At 40.5% G+C, this 14,897-nt stretch overlaps 1 protein-coding gene across 1 annotated transcript; it reads right to left on the bottom strand.

The window, feature by feature from the left end:
• Positions 1-6,152: 6,152 nt before the first annotated feature.
• Positions 6,153-14,687, bottom strand: LOC145451071 (uncharacterized). Its single transcript, XM_080329561.1, has 4 exons — positions 13,678-14,687; positions 11,113-11,249; positions 10,358-10,540; positions 6,153-7,469 (listed from the first exon to the last, which is right to left on the bottom strand). Exons 1-4 carry the CDS (start codon positions 14,360-14,362, stop codon positions 6,870-6,872), a joined length of 1,605 nt encoding a protein of 534 aa, XP_080185687.1. The 5' UTR covers positions 14,363-14,687; the 3' UTR covers positions 6,153-6,869.
• Positions 14,688-14,897: the final 210 nt, after the last annotated feature.

The raw sequence follows: 14,897 nt of genomic DNA, 5'->3' as shown, positions 1-14,897 counted from the left end.
TCTACTTCCACTTTACGTAGCCTTGACATGTCTTGGAAGTTACTACTCCTAGTTGTAATTGGGTAGATATTTATGACTTGATGATATGCATTATATGGCAGAGGTCTCAAACACGCGGCCCGCGTCGTCATTTTGGATTTTGAAGTTTTCGACAATATTTAACTGCTACATATATATTTTTGTTGCTTTGAGAACTTTAAATTCGCTTTAAAACTACTCTAAAACCCTGAAACTACTCATCGAATTACACTATCGCATCACTTTCAAAAGTTACCGTGCGGGGGAAGGTCAGCTTTCACGTCATATTACATGTTTATGATGGTAAAACATGACCCGCTGATGATTCGTGAGTGAAAATTGTGATTTGGACTTGGGCGCGACCTTTTGTAGAATTACTCGAGCTCGCAGTGAATGGGCGATAAAAGGAAAATGACTCGACTTTACTCGGGTCAAACTTTACAATCGGGGAATGACTTGTGACTCGGAGCGCCATGACTTGGTTATGACTTGGACGAACGCAATAAACTATCAGACTGTTATGGGGAATAATAATATATGAAAAGGCCACAGCTTGCATTGTGTAGCGTGTTTAGCTATTTAAGCAGGTCAGAATGACAACGGCAATTGTTGGCAATCTGTTGCCCCCTTGATGTATAGTTAGTTACATCCTGTATCATCTTGGGTCTTGTTTATCCATGGTATTATCGGCAATTAAAGGTGGCGAGTGAGGTAGTAGTACGCCTCAGCTCTGTAACAATAATGGATTCATCGGCGATTGGACTGTTCTATTACTATGATACATAAATCATTATATCCAAGTTGTTATTGATCAGTTCCGATATCCGTAAGTAAATCTAACTCCGATGCGTGCACGTCATGATGCATTTGTGCACTAGCAAGGTGTCTATAACTAATTATTTTGACAAACTTTATGCCAAGTAAAACAGAAAAGTTATTCAAATATTTAAAACTGTGATTTTTTTCGTGCCAGACCTGAATTCACAATAGTAAATCGTATTTCCACGATGTTTGTGGAATGCCAGTCTGCAAGGCCGCGTCCAATAAGGCCTACTTGGAAATACATTAAATAGCCTACCCCTGTTATTGGTGCTATGCGGCCCGCGAAGCCATCAAAAACCAGGAAATTGGATCGCGAGCATATTTGAGTTTGAGACCTCTGCACTATTAGCTTACAAAATCACAAATTAATTTAGCAATGATGTTGGAAATTGTGGAGTTTCGCAGACCTCTCCAAAATGCTTCGCGGATCGCCGGTTCAGAGCCACTATGCTGTATACCTTAATGTCTTTATCAACGCATCTACAGCAAATTTGGAGTATTTTACCCTTTAGACTTGTATTCGTCGACTTTTACATGCACACGGAGATTTATCTAGGTGCGCATATTCACTTGATGTGACTTCGATGTATAGATCTTAAAAAATATGTTGACAATAATACATAATTAACTAAGAAAATCGCCTAATTATATGAAAAGTACCTTTCACGCCGCTTACAGAATTGTCATTTATGTTCTTTAAATTGCAGACTGTTTGCGTTGGACAAATACCGTATACGTTCAAAATGAATCTCTAATACAGGGGTCGTCAAACTGGGGCACGCTAGAGAACGTTGGGGGTACGCAAGCAAACTCATTTTCCTGGCACTGTAACAATTTCTGCGAAAGGAAAAAAAAGATTTTAGCTTACCAAATGCAGCGTTTATTAAGGCTTTAATCACCATGCTTTTACATTACCGTGTAACGTTACTAATACTGTCATATTCAATTCAATTTATTGCTAAAATTCTTATCATTTCATTACACCACAAGACTGCGATACAATGAAAGATAGGAAAGTGTCGAAATGACCTGGAGTATAGTCTTCAAAATCAGACACCCACCCTATATAGTGAATTTCTGTTCCTCTACAGCCGAACTGATGAGAGTTACTTCACAGCCTACTGCAGATTTCGGATAGGTTCTGAAAATAACAGTGTCATATGCTTATTGTATGAAGGCTACTTGATTAACGCTTTTGCAATCTACAGTGTTTTGCGTATACTCAATGATAAACAGGCTATAATTTACGGGACTGTGGTTAATGGTGCAGTCGATTGCATCCAGTAGTGTTTAAGGAGTGCGACAAACATGCAGAATGCAGATAACTCGAAAGGGTACGCATTTAAAAAAAATGAGAACCCCTGCTGCTCTAATATGATGCAAGCATACTTTCTTATTTTGATCTCTGCCCCTCGAATACAGTGATCCTATTACCTTGAGTACGAAGGGATTGATATCAAGAAAGCCGTGGTAGCATAAGAGAATAAAAATCACTTTCTGTGTCTAAATCACCGTCATGCCTAATACCATGTGAAAATATTTGGAAGGAGGTGATATCCGATGGAACTTACAACCCTATTTGAAGTATTATCCACCACGCAGCAAGTACTAAGTTCGTATTTGATTTTTATCAAACGATACACGTTACTGAATTATATTACAGTATACGTTTTGAAATACGATAGAATCACTATTACGTGTTGGCTATAGAATAAAATCAAATACTTTAAACTGCATGTATATCCAGTATCCACGTTCACAATAAATGTGTTTGGGTAGAGTTACCGACATTGCGGTACATTGGTGTTTGATGTCCTACCAATTGTCCATCAAATTTGACAGATTGCTTGTCGCATATTTATGACTTATGTGGCGTCGCGAGAATAACGTGATAGAATGAGTTATGATATTCATTTTGCGCAGGCTAAGTACACAAGTGCATGACGATACCCAGCTAACTAAGCAGACGGGAATCATTTGCGATACAAAGGATAGTGTCCAAACTAGGTAACGAGTTTAAAATAACGCGAATAAGACTGCTACGGAAGCCCTAACAAAACAACGCAATCAAACAGCTAGTCGCTTTGGTGCAGATGTTTCCAGCTATTTCTTCTCACACGGCAGGTTTATGATGCTGAATCCTGCCTATAACAATACACTATTGCCAACTTACATACTATATACAGTACACATTCGTGACTCAGCGCACTTTTCCAGATGGGCCTTAAATTACGCTCGGCTAAGACTAATGGTGAGAATATTTGTGTGGTAAGTGCCAGTTCGGTAGGGTACATGGGAGAAACACCCGCATCGACACTTAAGATTTGATATCAATAAGTATGTCCACTCAAGTATGATCACAATGGATGACGGTTCCATATTGTTATGGATCTGGGAACTTGCGCTGCCCAGGTGCAATAAGCTATACAGTATAACTATAACTATAACTGTATAGTTGTTGTTTATTGCTCTTGAAACTAAAAAGAACATATACTACCTGCATATTTTCAGTAAAGGTAAATATGTTCTTTAGATTGATCCGAAACAGAGAGATGACATCAAGGGTCCCATCCGTATTCTTCACCTATTGTTTACTTAGATAGGTATAGCTTATTTTTCGTGAAGTGCTAAAAGTGATGCTCCCATGCCTTATCGGTACACGTCACAGAACTGACAATTATCAGCATGGCACGCTTCGTGGGAGAAACTTTTGGTGATGATATCTTCCTTATGACATAAGTCACTTTCAATTGTTCCGTGTTAATTTCTTATACAGATAGACCAGAACATGACGATGACGCGTCCTACCGTCAACGAACCCGGACAGGATTACAAGATTTCAAATGAATTACGAATTAATACCCCTCATCCAACAATGCAAGGTTCCGTGACTCACGAGTCCTGGTCAACGGCTAAATAATGAACATAAGCACAGCCACTTAGCAATTACGCATCACCGGAGTTTATTTTAGGTCACATCGCCCGGAACCACAAGTGCCTGAAAGACGGTGATTATAATGCATAGAAATATTTAAATCCAAGGAATCGTTGCCGATTGTGGGTTACATGAACTACGCGGTGACAATTTTTATCGCAAAAGGGTGCAAATACTAATTCCACAGCAGTAGTATTATGTCAACCTTCGCTGTGATTGGTAGCGTCCACTTTGGCATCCATGTAACCATTCCGTTGTAGTGCCCGGTTGCTACTGATACGGATCGTTTTTTTCTATATTATATTATATTATATTATATTGTACGGTATATATATTATGTATGCAGTTTTTATGGTCTCTGTGAAAGTTGAAGATACTTATATCTTCAAATTGAATTAGACTTTCTTTAAACCGAATGAATTTTAATTCCGTATATTACCACATCATAGTCAAAACGACTTTGCATAGTACACAAACTTATGATATTGGTGACCCGTACTGCTCCTCTCTCGGACCTATAGAAGCCTCGACGGGATCCCAACGCCAACATTTTCCGGTTATTTGAATGCGTAGGAATAAATGAAATTACCTCATCCTTTAGAGATAATAACACTGAGAGAATTGGAATGTGACCAGGCTAAATCGTAGGTAGAGAGTCGTTAACCTAATATGGGTGGAATTAAATTCACTCTCCATTCGATTTTCTGTTTGTCGTCGTGGTGTTTTTGCGCTCATAATATATAGAATTAGCCTAACTATAATCGATTCACACAATTGGTGATTTTTCATCACAGGCAGATAGGGTGATTTATATGATGCTGTTTGCACGATAGTCTATCCAATACTGTGAGAAATTAAGCGATGGAGCATTAGACAAGATTAAGGATTAACGCTCTGTCATTACTGTCAACATCTATTGGCGCTATCAAACGTTGCGGTATATCTTGACGTAACATGCTGCAACTGCGTATATCGGTTAAGAAACACACTCGCCAATTGTTTTGATGGCAGTGTAATGAATACATGGGTGTCTAAATTCAGATCCGCCTGTTTCTACAGCTCCGATTTTGTGTTGCAATCTGCATGTGGTGTAGCCGTTCTTGTTTGAATACTGTGAGCTGAATCAAAATAAAACGTACGAGTTAAATAGACAGCAATGCTAGGTAGTTGTGGTTTGGAAATTCCGCTACACCACATACGCGTTGCTACATCGAATTTCACTATTCCATGATATATATAACGATTGAAGTCAACGGTTGCACCAAAGAAAAACAGATATAAGTCATTCATTCCAAGGGAAATATGTTGTAATCCGCAGTTCCCCCGAGCTATACATAATTTCTCTTTGTTGGTGGGATAAAATATTTTGTTGTATTTGGCGGAGCTTTCATGACTTATGCGCGTTCATTGTATTGAGATTTATGCTTCATTCTTCCGAAAGCTAGTCGCAATCAAATCTGCCTGTCCACATGAAATGATCGAATACGCTCTTGGTCATGTGCAGAGGAAGCCTGCTGCATAACAGCCTAAAGGATTGAGATCCATTTGAAGTATGTCTAACCGCCAAACGCCACTGAAAATCTCTGAATCACATGTAGAAATTATAATGATGATAAAAATATAATAGTAAAAACAACAATGTCCGGTTCCCCGAACATTGAACCCCCACAAATGCAGCTCTATGGCAGCTGGGCATTCCCACAAAGTCATAATTATTGATCGACAAGGATCTCGTATATTTTGACATTGATCACGGAAATTTAACTGGTTGATTCAACATGTGGTTGAAACTCTGGCGACGAGAACACAAAGGCGGCACCTTTGACTCTTATGGTATATGTAGGTAAAAATTCTTTAGTAGAACCAGGAATATTATTTTAACTTTATTCATCTTGGTACCATTAACATTTGACACCTTATGAGTTATGACACCTTCGGTGTGGTTCCAATGAAGTCAATTCGCAAGAAGCCAATGCAAGTCTTACGTTACATGCCGTTGGCTGATTATAAGTCTACTAAACTTATATGCTAGCCGGCCTATATTATATGCTGATTGCCACAGTTATGTATCAATCATTATTGTGTAGACTCGGCGTCGTGCTAGTCGCATTCTCAAACGTAGTTTAGCTGTCACTCTCGCATGGTAAATACGCCGTGAAACAGGATGGGACGAAAAGAAGACGACCCTCTATTTGACCAAGATAGCGATCCGGTTGTTTGGAGAAGATAAAACTGAAAATAATGTTCTATTGTAGGAGCGCGGGACACGAGTTGATATTCGCGCTTCTAAATATCCAACCGTTGGAGGCTGCCTTTTAGGTCGACGCGATACGAAATTGCGCGAGTTGTATACGCCTGCAAACATACGACGACGAAGCGAGGTGATAAACGAATGTTTATTTATGACAAAAAGTGACTTGTGTCGGCAATATAACATGAATTCACAATGGAACAGAGTATTTGGCAAGAAATGTAGCATCGCAAATTAGTGTCATGTACGTCACTCTCCGGATGAACGCAAAGCTACAGTAATTCGGAAAACAGTATGATATCACAATGCATACTCGGTCACGTTCAAGTATATCGTTGAGCGAAAGTCGTTTTCCTAGTGACGTCAGCTACATTTGGCCAAACAAGTCAACCGCAACCAGACTCACATGTCAACGCCCGAGGAATATGACGTAGAAAAAAGGATGTGCTCTCTAGCAAATGCCAAAAGTTATTCAAAGTATTTGAAACGTTCCAAAAACCGCCCCACTGCGGGTGTACAATTTGACATGTACACTTCAGTCGGCGAGTAATCCATCATGCGCGTATACAAATGTATGTAGCGTATGACCCAGTCTGATGAGCGTGGCATATACCTATGCCATGCAGGTAAGTGATTAGTCTGACAATCTCTTGTGCTAGAGCAGCTAGGTTTTGCTTAGAAATTCGCGTGCTGTTTGGAACGTAAATAGGGTACTTTTTGAGTTCACCAAAATACATGTTTTAGGATTGCGACTGTGAAATTTCGTTTTCTTTCGAATATTTCAAATGCACGAACGATAGCCGTTCAAAGATATCGCACCGCATCAAGCCGCGATGTTCTCATTCACCTATAAATCCCGTAAATGAGAGAGTTATTTACCACCGCATTAGTTGTGCCCAGCGGGTGATGCTGTCCCTGAAGGGTGTGATACGTCATTTGCGTCACGGCGTCTCCATTTAACGAAGCTACGTTCACACTCATCAGGTCTTGATGGCTCGAGGTGTTTACGTAGTGGTTTTGAGTCATGGGCCCAAGTGAGCCACCTATACAGATATTTTGTTCGTTATTGGCCGGCATTTCAGTTTTCACTTGGCTGTTAGCGTAGGGAGTTATCTGTACCCGGCAATCGTCAACGTTGTCGCTGGCACTGTCCATTTGATCTGTATTCATCCCGTCATTACCGGCACCAATGTCAGCACCGTTACATGGCTTCCCGTCTTTGATTAACACCGGTATGGCGACTCTTCTGGGGGATTGGTCGTCGCGGTCCTGGTGGTGTTCGGCTCGTGACTCCGTAGCCTCGTGTCCGGTTGTGCTTTCGGGCGTGGGACCGTTGATTACCTCGCCGGAAACAGTCGGCGAATAGGATTGTTGGATGTTGTTTGCCTGTTGCTGATGTTGGCTTGATTGAGTGATGGGTTGGCTTTCGCTAGATTGTTGACTCTGGTTGGAAAAACAAAATTATTTAGTTTAGAGGCGGTCAAAAGTAGTGAATGTTGTTGCTTACGTAGAAGTAGAAGTAAGGTCATCCTTTTCTACTCAAGTTTAAATAGATGTAGCGATTTTCAAGTAAAAGAAAAAGTATTCTACGCCCAGTTTGGCCTAACAATATGAAAACGGTTACATAGAAGCAGTCTAAAATCTTACTTCGTACTTCGTTAACTGACCACCTCTGATTAACTTATATCAGACCGCACGTATACGTCTTATGTTATATAGTTATAGCTATAGGTCTCCAAACTAGGGTTGTGTTTGATACAAACCTGTTTAAAACAAGGCCCATGTATAAAACCTGTTTTCGCTGTGTTTGGTTTACGCAATGACATCACGAATATTCAACTGTGACGTCATAGGGGCTTGGTATAGACAATTGAAAATATAGGGTAAATTTAGCTCTTTTGACGAAATAGACTTCCAACCCCTGTCATATTCGGACCAAAAATATCATTAACCAGGACTACATCGTCATGCAGCATTTTTACGGTCGGCGGTCATCATCATCAGAACATGCATTCCGTACGTATGATCTACACCTACGTACCATAGCTGTTGAACCGACTATTTCGTGGCTTTCCAAGCTCATATCGCGTACGTCGACTATATCGGGTGGTAATTGTCCGTAGGCTCATGGAACATGTTGTTGGAAAGTGTTTACACACTTATCGCATAATATACAACTTAAAAAACACACTTTAAAAAAGGTAATTGTTTAAAACACTGTTAAACATGTTTTAAACAAAGTATTTTAAACAACCATTTGTTTTAAATGCAACCCTACTCCAAACACAAAGATTTTCAGAAATGGGAACCTATTACCATTGTGCGTGCTGGATGTAGGGTATTCAAACAAATGGCCAATCGGGATTATTTCTATTCCATTAATAACTATATATATTTACAATATAATCGCTTCTACTCTCACGGCCGTATTATAGATACAACATTGCATCGATGAAGTGTAGCAGTATGGCGCAAATAATCGAGAACACTATTCCGAGACGACTAATATCAAAATTATATGTTTTGACTCGAATAGAATTCTAGGATTATGACGGCAGTTTACTGTATGCTTCCAGTTTTTCAAATGAACGAAGTTCTTATTGATGGGGCCACACCAGCATAATTTTCTTCGTAGGCATATAAAAGTTATGTACCGAAATAAACTGTTGTTTCCAGGAGTACGACGTTACGTATATGACACCCGGATATCCGAGTGGACATCGAGAGAGTCTGTTATACTTAATCTGATTCACAAGACGATGCTGCTATATACAGTGGTGCCCATAACTGTACGGTTGATTCTAAGTCACGAATATCAGCAATGTCGTAAGCCCTGATTGATAGAACATATGCAGACATATGCAGAAACACCATTACAAATATGACATTGTTATTACTATAGTCCCGATTTTTGTTGGTACGAATTTTGCCTTGACTGTGATCCAGATATTATAATACAGCTTAATTTAAAGAGAAATGACTGCAACGAATGAAGCAATCCGGTGCATTTCTTCGAAGGGTTGCGCGTTTCTCATATGATACGATACGAAACTTATCGTTGACGAAACATGACAGATTAAGCCTTGAAACGACACAATTTATTCCACTACATTGACTACAACAACCAAAACATTTAGTTATAGTAGATTTGGTACTACACTTCTATAGGTAAGCGATTTTTCGTCTATGTTTATTGCGTCTTATATCATTGCACAATTATTATTGAAATATGCCAGTTTATGCGATTAATTTATAACCTCGAGAGACCGGTACAGTCATAAACACGACGATGTAATTTTACCTCTACATTTATGTACGTAATGGTATACAATTGTTTGACTGTGACGTCACAGATACATCAATAAAACCAGCGTATAGTACAGTGGTCGGGAACCTATGGCTCACGAGCCATATATGGCTCTTCTGGGTATAAGATATGGCTCTTTGCCAAATATTTATTTTTGTACTGAATTGATCAATATTGCAGCGACTTGTTGGTAAATTTCCATCACGGTCAGAATAATTATTCTCGTGGCATTATAAAGATTTCTTTGAGAGGTAAAGACAATGCCGTCGTCAGGTTTGGGGGCTCGGACCCCCTCTTTTCAAAATCATCAAATTTAGGTGACTATCACGCCGGCGGCCAATATTACTCGCGAATTCTATGTAGCCGACTCGAAATCTTGAATTATGCGATACGTTGATTAATCAAAGGGCATAGCAGACATTGCGACGCCCATTTCAAAACGCTGTTTTCAAATACACATTGTCTTCCTGATCGACGGCGTGAAATGAACTGCTGTGGATGTGACATTCACAATTACAAACTCGAATTACAAACAACGCCATAGCTATCCACGTTATTGATTGGTAAGTACATAGCTCTGTGTGTGTGGTACCGGCGATAAAATGTATGCGTGTAGCGAAACGTTATGTTACCGCCAAATACTTTGAGAAGTCGATAAGTATTTAGATTTTCGAAATCAGTGTGAAAGTAACATTCGATGAACATCAGTTATAATAAATTCTAAGCTACTTACGATGAATTTCGTTATCAATGGTGAGGATTGGCCCGTCTGTGCCTTAACTCTCGTTTCGAGCTTTATTTTCGAACAATAAATACCAGTTTTTACAGAGAAAATATGGCACACACGAGGAATCCCATGTAGTGAGTTCCAATTAGTGCTACCATGACGTCACAGATTTTCAGTTGTGACGTAACAGTTGATTGGCATGTATGGCTCTTTGGGAGTTGAGATGGAAAAAATAGGGCCAATATGGCTCTTCGGACAAAAAAGGTTCCCGACCACTGGTATAGTAGATGTTCTTACCGAGCCAGGTGACGGATCTGAGTCGCTTCCCTTCTCTTTCAGCGCGCGTTTATTCTTGTAGCGATGGTTTTGGAACCATATTTTCACTTGAGTCGGCGTGAGTCTGATCATTTGTGCAAGGTGTTCCCTTTCGGGTGCAGATAAATACTTCTGTTGCTTGAATCTTCTTTCCAGTTCAAATACCTTAAAAAGTAATTGATACAATGATCGTCAGCGTATTTTGTTTAGCTATGTAGTCAGTATTTTGACAAGTTTTATTCGTAGCAAGAAATTATTTCTTTCTAATTTCGTATTTATAGATTGGAAATTTCGTCCGTTCCAGTTAAAACAAGTACACTATCTTAGTCCTAAAATACGATAATACGCCCAATGATGCTACACTGTTACTATCTAGCAATGCGAAGAAGATGACATTGCGGGCACAGAATCTTATTGGTAAATCTTAATTGTATAGCTTGATTGTAATACAGTGTGTCCAAATCCTATGATTTGGTTCCATATCATACCATCCAAACTTGATACCACGAACATTGTGTACGGTCCAATTATATACGAAGATACTGCGATATATTGACCATATAACGCATAATATAGCCGAATGGGTTTGGTGAAAATGGTGGTATACCGGTCAAGTACGCCCCGCGCATTTATGGACTTCATTCCTCACTCCCAACTCCTAACAATTTGAAGATCATGAGCACATTATGCAATAAGCTGGCGGCATCAGCAAGTTCTGTGGGATTCTGGAATTTTACCTGTGCTTGTGAAAAAAGAACGCGTCGCTTTCGACGTTGTGACGACGGCAAAATCGGTTTGTGCATCCCGTCTATTCCCATATTCATGCCGATCGAACCCATGCCCATCCCTGGCGATGGACTCAGATAACGTTGCACTGAAAAATGACACAATGCAAATTACAGAACCGCATACTATAATATTCAGTTTATATATATATTTAATTCTCTATAGCTATCTAAAGCTTTCTGAAATATTCTGGAAATATATTGCATATGAAGACCAAGTAACCATGTTACGACTTAATAAAACAGCCTATTTCATTGCAGTTCGAACCTGTAACATGTGTAAGCCCGAGCCACAAACCCGTAGGTTTATTGCAGCGTGGTTTGTGCAAGACAACTAGTTAAACGTTCATTAGCCGAGTGGTAATTTGACGCGATGAAAGATCGAAATATTTTATAAAGTCGCACCCGAACTCAGTCCGGCCCGTAGCTTACCCGAACCCGAGAAGACGGCGACCTAAGTTCAACCTCTGGTTTAGTATGACTAAAGGCGTTTTAATCGATTGGAAATGTTGCCACTTGCAAGCGTGCAATTTTCATTTTGGTCGAATGGGGATGTAAAATTTTTAATTCCGAAACTATGTCGCTATTCTGATACAAAGATCCTGATGATGTCACAACTTTTTGTTGATGGTAATCTATAGCTAAGAAATCGACTTGCTTTGATTTGAACAATTTAATTTCTGTTACAATGTTTGCAGTTCTTATATACGAACTTATCAATTCAGATCGAACATCTTACGATTGCAAAATGATGATCAATAAGATTAGCCTTTTGAGCGAAATTATAGGTGATTCGGGTCTAAATCCAAGGTCTCGTTGGTTTGCTACGTTGCAATTGACAGCGGACATTTCCGATAATTCGATATATAAGCTGTGTACCTGTAGCAAATCTGATGAACCAATGCAACAATCAATGAAAAAATCCTAATCGAACGTCTTCTTAGCTCGTATCGGTGTGAAAATGCGCAGGGGATAAAGATCCGTCGTAATTGCAGATTACTAGTGATTTTTATGGGGCAGATTGACTCGGTGATAAAGAGGGAAGCAAGCAACCTCATTTCATAAGACACGTGCAGTACATTTGATACCCGTTGAGCGATCATTCGGAACTCTATTTGCAACGGTTTTTTCTTCGGCTAATGAACGTATCTGTTTGCATTGTTTGCTTGTCCTAAAATCACCAGGCCATTATCAGAGGTCTAGAATTTCAAAATGGCAGCGTCATCGATACTTGCGACCTACTCGCAAAATGGCTTCTTTCCACAACGCTTTGGGGTTGCGCGGAACCTTGCTTCAACAAATAATAATCTAATAGTTAATGATTATAACGTTTTACCGGTCCAGTTGGCACGTGTTTACCTTAGAATTTAGCAATATCGGTCATAGAGTAATAACGGAATACTGAGACGACGCGAATGGAAGATGGTCCTACATTTTAAAATCTTTATTATCTTAGCGATAATAACCACGTATGAAATACGGTGCGGTTTACACCGCTGAAATACATATTGGATTTGTTGCGCCGTGACTAAATTAGTATCGAGCAACTAGCAAGCGAACATGCCAGGCTTGCCAGATTGAAATCTGCGAGAGGCAATCTCCCGACTCTGAAGATATGCCCCTGTTCTGGGACATAAGCCGGCATTAGCGCTATTTGCACAGGACGTTATTCGTTGCACAAACAATACCGTATACAGCGACAGGTTCATAAGAGTATCCTGTTATCTGGTGCGAGTTCGATTAGTTTATTTGTGAATCGAGAATCGTTGACTTTGTTGATTGCCTCGCAAACAACGGTGAGCCAAATACACTGGGATATCTCCAAATCGAAAAGATCATATTGTAAAAGAGGTTTGAATTCCCGAAAACTGGGACGACACTACGACGGTCTACATCTAACCATCGGTTGCATCAGTAGCGCACGAGAAAATAAACTTGAATATTGCGGCATTTATCGGTAATTCGTTAAGCTGCATCCAAACGCACACAAAATATAATGCATTATTGATTCAAGCTTGGTAGAGCCAACGTCCCACTCTATATTTACAACTTCGACAGCTCCTTACATTGTTTACCTCGTTTACCCAACAGTAAAATTGTCATTGGATTAGCCAACACTGACACCTCTTCAGAATGCATTGATGACCCTTCGCGGATAACGCCTCGATTTGCATTTGGTGGCCGGCGGAAAGTGTTGGTTAGACCACTTCAAGACATCGATTGTTGTCCTGATCTATCGCAAGGGCTTATAGAGTGGTTGTTGGCTAATACAAAATTATTAGTGGTATTGGTTCGTTCCTGATATCGATATTACATTAGTGATGACTGGAGGATCTCAAGAATACCTGTCGAGGCGATATGCGAGCATACTCATGAATGCCCTTAACTGCATTTTGAAACACACTTCAAGTCTGAAGCCTCTGTTACGGATGATATAAGGGTTGTTAGGCTTTGATTCCTCTAGTGTTCTAGGATAGTATGGCTTTCTTAAGACAGCGATTATGAATAGTAACTCACTTTGTACGCCGCCAAAGCGCGGGTCTGGATTCGTCGGCGGGCTGTACCAGCCGTTCGCCGTTGCTGACGGCACGTAGCTGTGGTGGCTCAAATCCGTCATGGCACCGTTGCAGTAACCTGTCCCTGGCGCTCCCGTCGCATTCATGGAATGGAACGATGATTGAGTTGGCGGCATGCTGTGCAAATTGTAGCTTCCGTTCAATCCCGTCATAGCAGAGGTAGAGTTCATGCATGGGTATGGCGTCGTCACTTGTAACTGTTGCGGTTGGTGATGATGTGAACCCAGAGAATGTCGGTACAGTTGCAAGGGATTGCCTGGCGGAGACATCGATCCTATCACGCCCTGTTCACCCATCGAAGGCACGTGCAGTCCGGCAGAAACGGCGGCTAAGGATCCCGGGTCCATTGTCGCTATTGAAACCGTTCCGGATTCGGTGTGATCGGTGTGGTTGCTATAATGATGTACGCCGCTCAGTGAATGCGGATGAGAGTTTTCTAACGATAAGATTTGATTTTGATTGTAGATTGCGTTGTTTTCTCTGCAGCTGTCAGCGCTACTTTCCACGCTGGTGCTTTGCCCACTGTCGTCACCCCCGTACGACTGCTGCTCTAGCGGATTCAAGATGTCAATCACGGAAAATCGCGTAGTCGTGGACGATTGCTGAAGTTTAGGGCTCAGTGACATGTCTAGAAAATGGTACGGATATGAAACCAAAGCCGGCGTGATCCCTTGTGTTTACAAGAAACGCCTACTATATACGATCTTCCAAACTCTGTAAATAGCGTAACCGATTATTGCCCGTCTATAACTCTGTGTTGATATATCAGAGCAATGATATCTATCTGTAACTTGTAGTTATGTCTGCTCTCGATAAATGCTCTTCCGCGACTAAGCTCCTTTTATCGCCGCCGACATTTTGTGTTATCCTACAGCGAAGTCGAAGGTGTGTCGGCTGAGGCCCCGGTAGATTTCTCATCCGGCGCTCTTTCTCTGTCTTTTATCTCTCTCGTATGAGCCGGCGTCAATTCTGCTCTTTAGACGACCCCAATCACCTATGTACACTTTTGGTGATCGACATCCCTCAATTCTAACACAAAGAACGCGAATCTTTCCCACATAGACTAGATTAATTCGATAAATCTTGACAAGTATTGCTTCCGAAGTCGTACCGAAAACTCGGACTGCAAACTAAAGCAATTCTTGTGCAATAACAATATGG

This window comes from Botryllus schlosseri, chromosome 11 (genome assembly GCF_051294905.1).
Source record: "Botryllus schlosseri isolate E-star chromosome 11, Bs_hap1, whole genome shotgun sequence".
Lineage (NCBI taxonomy): Eukaryota > Metazoa > Chordata > Ascidiacea > Stolidobranchia > Styelidae > Botryllus > Botryllus schlosseri.
The sequence above is the reverse complement of the archived record's forward strand: the minus strand, read 5'-3'. Positions and strand labels throughout refer to the sequence as shown.